General features: G+C 47.4%; 1 protein-coding gene across 2 annotated transcripts; it reads left to right on the forward strand.

Annotated features, from left to right (window-relative positions):
* The first annotated feature begins 59 nt into the window (after positions 1 to 59).
* On the forward strand, positions 60 to 6,100 carry CDK2 (cyclin dependent kinase 2). 2 transcript variants are annotated; one of them, XM_073020849.1, is made up of 8 exons: positions 82 to 426; positions 1,171 to 1,248; positions 1,359 to 1,479; positions 2,082 to 2,252; positions 2,786 to 2,887; positions 3,880 to 4,023; positions 4,326 to 4,529; positions 4,803 to 5,208. In XM_073020849.1, the coding sequence occupies exons 1-8, from the start codon at positions 311 to 313 to the stop codon at positions 4,905 to 4,907; spliced, it is 1,041 nt and encodes a 346-aa protein (XP_072876950.1). In that variant the 5' UTR covers positions 82 to 310; the 3' UTR covers positions 4,908 to 5,208. The 2 variants fall into 2 exon arrangements, with proteins under 2 accessions (XP_008001773.1, XP_072876950.1); XM_008003582.3 differs by lacking the exon at positions 3,880 to 4,023 and having other exon boundaries at positions 60 to 426; positions 4,803 to 6,100.
* Positions 6,101 to 6,271: the final 171 nt, after the last annotated feature.

Here is a 6,271-nt window from a genome sequence, read left to right on the forward strand (position 1 = left end):
GGAGGAGCGCTGCACTCGCCCCCCGGCTCTGACGTTGACCAATAGAAATGCCTGGGGGCGGAGCCAGGGAAACGCGGGAAGCAGGGGCGGGGCTTCTGGTGGCGGTCGGGAACTCGGGGGGAGGCGGCAACATTGTTTCAAGTTGGCCAAATTGACAAGAGCGAGAGGTATACTGCGTTCCATCCCGACCCGGGGGCACGATACTGGGCCCTGTTTCCCCCTCCTCGGCCCCCGAGAGCCAGGGTCCGCCTTCTGCAGGGTTCCCAGGCCCCCACTCCAGGGCCGGGCTGACCCGACTCGCTGGCGCTTCATGGAGAACTTCCAAAAGGTGGAAAAGATCGGAGAGGGCACGTACGGAGTTGTGTACAAAGCCAGAAACAAGTTGACGGGAGAAGTGGTGGCGCTTAAGAAAATCCGCCTGGACACGTGAGTGGCCTCTGTACCCGGGACTCCTAACTGGGGACCTCCTTGACTGTCCCCCCCCAATCTCCCACGGGCGGGTAGTCGTCCAGGGACCGGAAGACAACAGGGACGGACTTCTTTAGAAGTGGAGAAGTGGGTTGGGGGCCAGTAGAAGGTGGAGTGTATACTTATACTCCCTGGGGAGAGTATAGGATGGTGTGGAATCCATGGAAAACTTTCTTCCCAAACTGAGCCGGATCGTGCCCCCAAATGTGCGAACACAGAGACTCGGGGAGAGAAAGGAGGCCTCCGAGATGAGGTCCAAGACTCTCCATGGAGTAGAGTTATGTGGGAACCGGCGAGGAGCGCCTTTCTGAATGAAGAGCTCTCCTCACTGCCCCACCCTCACCTTAGAATTCTCTCCTCTTTCCAAAGAATGGCAGTTGAACCTCACTGGCCCCTCTGGAGAGACTGGGGGCTACTCCTGAATTTTTTTTTTTTTTTTTTCCCCATTACAGCCTCCCTGCTTCACCTTCACCAGACGGCTTTACTTACCTACCCCTGGGAAAAGACGAGATAATGACCTTAATATGTGCAAAAGCCACACCCTGACTACCCAAGAATTAGCTCTTTCCAGCACCCTTTCTTTTCTCTGACTTTCCTAGGGGGTGCTGGGTGGTGTCTCCTTGGGGGAAAGAAATGACTAGGTGGGGGAAAAAGGAATATTTGTAACCATATTCCCATCTCTGCTTTCCCAACCTCTCCAAGTGAGACTGAGGGTGTGCCCAGTACTGCCATCCGAGAGATCTCTCTGCTTAAGGAGCTTAACCATCCTAATATTGTCAAGTGAGTATGTGTCTGAGAGGCAATCCAGCTGGAAAGGAGGATGAGTTGTCTGTACAGTGTGGGCTTTTCTCTCTCTCGCACCTCCATTTCCTCAAACTTTACTTCTCTAGGCTGCTGGATGTCATTCACACAGAAAATAAACTCTACCTGGTTTTTGAATTTCTGCACCAAGATCTCAAGAAATTTATGGATGCCTCTGCTCTCACTGGCATTCCTCTTCCCCTCATCAAGGTAATGCTTCTCATCAGCTCCTCCCATCATGGGCATGTCTTGGGGGACTGGTGGCAGGCAATTCAGGGTGATATTTTATGATCTTGGCCTCCTTCTGAGCCTTCATCTCCTACACACACACACTCCCCTTCTTTTTGTGTCTCCTTCCCTGCTCATTATATTCATTAACCCTAGGGTTGGACTGAACAATCAAAGTTGAAACTCTAGTGAGTCAACCTAGCAACTCAGGTGGGAGGTCAGATGAAACTCAGATAAATGGGATTTGAGAGCACTTGGTAAATTCCTCCAAAAAGCCCTTCTGTTTGGTGGAAGAACCAGCTAGTAAGTCTCTATTGTCTATTTTAGGGCTGGATTCTTCACTCCCAGAGCTACTTTATTAACAAACATTTGTTCAATGCACAGCATGTAGAAAAGGGAAGCAAAATTGAGTAAGACTTGGTCCTTATCCTCTCTGGGCTGACAGTCCATTGGGAGAAATAGCTTGTAAATATGTAACTATAATCCAACATAGTAAAGGCTTTAGTAGAGCTTTGGGGTCACAGAGCAAACCCAGTCTGCTCACTGTGATGGAGAAACACAGTCCTCTCTTTCTTCTTTGTCAGAGCTATCTGTTCCAGCTGCTCCAGGGCCTAGCTTTCTGCCATTCTCATCGGGTCCTCCACCGAGACCTTAAGCCTCAGAATCTGCTTATTAACACAGAGGGGGCTATCAAGCTAGCAGACTTTGGACTAGCCAGAGCTTTTGGAGTCCCTGTTCGTACTTACACCCATGAGGTGAGTCCCTTTATGCCTTTCTTCTCTGAGCTTCCCAAGAGGTGTTAACTAGGGTATTCACAAATTTACTAAAAATATCTGGCTAACAGTTTCTTACTAGGTAGAAATAATTTCTTGACATCTTCAAGAGTCTTAGGGCATGCATGGAATTCATACTGTGTTGCTAACTGGGCTCACGCCTGTAATACCAGTACTTTGGGAGGCTGAAGTGGGAGGATCACTTGAGCCCAGGAGTTTGAGACCATCATGGGCAACATAGCAAGACCCCATCTCTACAAATCTACAAAAAGAAAAAATTTCAAAATCAAATTATGACCATTTGTCTCAAGTTTTTCCAGGAAGATCTCAAATTGGGGGTTCAGAAAATATGGTCTCCAGAACTATGGACTGGAAATCAGTGAGAGGGGAAAGAGGGAGGGAAGGAAACTGCTTGTTAAGAGGCCATGAGTTAGCAGAGTAGTGTTGGGGAACTGAGATGTGGGAATCTCCATACCCTATAAACCACTCCACCTCTCCCTGTTCCTGTCCCTCAGGTGGTGACCCTGTGGTACCGAGCTCCTGAAATCCTCCTGGGCTGCAAATACTACTCCACAGCCGTGGACATCTGGAGCCTGGGCTGCATCTTTGCTGAGATGGTATGGAGGCTTGCCCAAGTTCACCCAGCCCCCTCCTCCCCACATTCAAGAACAACAGAACTGTTTCTTGGCCCAGACCTATGGCCCTTCTATCACAGGGTTCTGTCTCTAAAGTAGCACCAAGGGGAATGGTGGGAAAGGATGCAACTGTTGCCCCAATATCAACCACAATGTTAGGATATCCTCAAACAGCCTTAGTACCTAGTATACTTCTCTTATCCCTGAAATGACATAAAGCATTTCTGCAGCTGTTTTAGCTGAGTCTGCATATATTTGGGAGAATGATTCCATTTAGTGCCTCTTTTATTTCAGGCCTTCATTTCAAGGCTTGTAGACCTTATTGTGTGGTGCCAGCAATGTAGTAAAGACAATTGTGGTCACTTTATCCATACCCTTCATTTAAATTGTAGATTTAGGCAGAGTGCAGTGGCTCACACCTGTAGTCCCAGCACTGTGGGAAGCTGAGGTATAGGTGGATCACCTGAGGTCAGGAGTTCGAGACCAGCCTGGCCAAAATGGTGAAACCCCATCTGTACTAAAAATACAAAAATTAGCCAGGTGTGGTGGCACACACCTGTAATCCCAGCTACTTGGGAGGCCAAGGCAGAAGAATCACTTGAACCCAGGAGATGGAGGTTGCAGTGAGCCAAGATCACACCACTGCACTCCAGCCTGGGCGACAGAACGAGATTCCATCTCAAAAAAAAAAAAAAAGATTTAGATCATGTCTCCCTTCAACCTCTGGCTTTTCAGATTGAAGGATCCTTGAGGCCTGGCTTTATGTAGAAGCTCCTATCTCCTTTAATACAACAGTGCAGTGCAGTAGGCTGAGGCTTCAAATCAGCAATATGTTTTATTGTCTTTTATCTGGGTTATAACCAACAGCTTAAAGACCATTAGCCCGTACATATGTAATGTGCATTTATCCCCCAGTGCATTACCTTACAATTGTCCGTATTCCTCTCTCAATTCATCCAAAAATATTTGTTAAGCACCTAGTGGGTAGCCAGCACCATGCTAGGTACTGTGGGGAACACAGAAGAAATGGAAGACAGAGCCTCTGCCCGCTGTGCTCCTATCTAGAAGTGGCTGCATCACAAGGTTGGGGGATGACTGCAGTGTCTACCCCATACCCCGTGAGTGGCTTGGGATCCCTTTGCTACATGTCAGTGGCATTGCAGACATTCAGCCCCTCCCAGACCCACCCAGCCTTGGGGATCTGCAAAGCCATGGTTGGGGGAAGGAAGGAGGGGGCGAGGAGACAGATGAAGGGACTTCATTGTCTCAGGTTCTGTGTGACTGACCCCATGAAAGGCCCTGGGGAGGGAGTCATGGGGCCCTGCTGACCTTCTACTGTCTGTGGGAACTCCTTTGTATAGAGGAGAGTTTTGACTGACGTCAACGTAGGTCTTGGTATTTTCTCTTTCCCCATTTTCAGGTGACTCGCCGGGCCCTATTCCCTGGAGATTCTGAGATTGACCAGCTCTTCCGGATCTTTCGGACTCTGGGGACCCCAGATGAGGTGGTGTGGCCAGGAGTTACTTCTATGCCTGATTACAAGCCAAGTTTCCCCAAGTGGGCCCGGCAAGATTTTAGTAAAGTTGTACCTCCCCTGGATGAAGATGGACGGAGCTTGTTATCGGTGAGAGTGGGCACCTGTTTTCCCTCATTCATTTCTCCCAGGGAAGGGCTTTTCCAGGATGAAGGAAGGATGAGACCCTGAAATCTGGGCCTCAGTATTTTGTTTCCCTGGTTCCTGCTCTCCCTGTTGGCACACTGATTCAGCTATGGGAGGATGGAAGTAAGAATTCCGCCTTGGGTAGAAGGAGTCCTGGTTTCCTGATTTCTGGGAACATCTGCTGCCCGTTTAGTCCACTAACACATGATTGAAGTCAACATACATCTCTCCCTCTAGCAAATGCTGCACTACGATCCTAACAAGCGGATTTCGGCCAAGGCAGCCCTGGCTCACCCTTTCTTCCAGGATGTGACCAAGCCAGTACCCCATCTTCGACTCTGATAGCCTTCTCGAAGCCCCCAGCCCTAATCTCACCCTCTGCTCCAGTGTGGGCTTGACCTGGCTTGGCCTTGGGCTATTTGGACTCAGGTGGGCCCTCTGATCGTGCCTTAAACACTCACCTTCTAGTCTTGGCCAGCCAACTCTGAGAATACAGGGGTGAAAGGGAGGAACCGGTGAAAATGAAAGGAAGTTTCAGTATTAGATGCACTTAAGTTAGCCTCCACCACCCTTTCCCCCTTCTCTTAGTTACTGCTGAAGAGGGTTGCTATAAAAAAAAAAAAAAAAAAAAAAAGAAAAAAAAAAAAAAGCCTTCCTACATGTTAGATTTGCCGTACCAATCTCTGAATGCCCCATAATTATTATTTCCAGTGTTTGGGATGACCAGGATCCCAAGCCTCCTGCTGCCACAATGTTTGTAAAGGCCAAATGATAGCAGGGGGCTAAGTTGGAACTTTTGAGAACCAAGTCAAACAAAACCACTGGGAGGAGTCTATTTTAAAGAATTCGGTTGAAAAAATAGATCCAATCAGTTTATACCCTAGTTCGTGTTCTGCCTCACCTAATAGGCTGGGAGACTCAAGACTCAGCCCGGGTGGGGCTGCAGAAAAATGATTGGCCCCAGTCCCCTTGTTTGTCCCTTCTACAGGCATAAGGAATTTGGGAGGCCCTGGGACAGGGATTGTGCTTCATTCCAATCTATTGCTTCACCATGGCCTTATGAGGCAGGTGAGAGATGTTTGAATTTTTCTCTTCCTTTTAGTATTCTTAGTTCTTCAGTTGCCAGGGATCCCTGATCCCATTTTCCTCTGAAGTCCACCTCCTACCCCATAGGAGTTGGAAGTTAGGGTTTAGGCATCATTTTGAGAGTACTGACACTTTTTCAGGGCTGTGATTGAGTGAGGGCATGGGCAAAAATATTTCTTTAAAAGAAGGATGAACAATTATATTTATATTTCAGGTTATATCCCATAGTAAGGTTGGCTTTTTTTTTTTTTTTTTTTTTTGGTTAGAGTGGGTGGATTTGTTGCCATGTGCACCTTCGGGTTTTGTAATGACAGTGCTTAAAAAAAAAAAAACTTTTTTTTTTGTTTATGATTTGTTTCTGTCACCCTTGTCCTTGAGTGCTCTTGCTATTAACATTATTTGTAATTTAGTTTGTAGTTCATTAAAAAAATGTGCCTAGTTTTATAGTTCATCTCTTTCCTATTTACTGAAAGAATGGTGAGAAGCAGAATATGAATATGTATATGTGATCATTGATTTTGAACCACTTTTCCTAATCTCTCTGTGTGTGGCTACCCACCCCACCCCATTTTGGCTAGTGCTGACAGTGAACAAAGTGGTTATTATCGTTCCTATTTATG

The sequence above is a fragment of the Chlorocebus sabaeus genome, chromosome 11 (assembly GCF_047675955.1).
Source record: "Chlorocebus sabaeus isolate Y175 chromosome 11, mChlSab1.0.hap1, whole genome shotgun sequence".
Lineage (NCBI taxonomy): Eukaryota > Metazoa > Chordata > Mammalia > Primates > Cercopithecidae > Chlorocebus > Chlorocebus sabaeus.

What these genes read in the sequence shown, in the direction of transcription:
- CDK2 (XM_073020849.1), top strand. Translation starts at nt 311, where the DNA reads ATGGAGAACTTCCAAAAGGTGGAAAAGATCGGAGAGGGCACGTACGGA. An exon ending in TTCGTACTTACACCCATGAG is followed by an intron (nt 2,253 to 2,785) that starts GTGAGTCCCTTT and finishes CCTGTCCCTCAG; the next exon opens with GTGGTGACCCTGTGGTACCG. An exon ending in ATGGACGGAGCTTGTTATCG is followed by an intron (nt 4,530 to 4,802) that starts GTGAGAGTGGGC and finishes CTCTCCCTCTAG; the next exon opens with CAAATGCTGCACTACGATCC.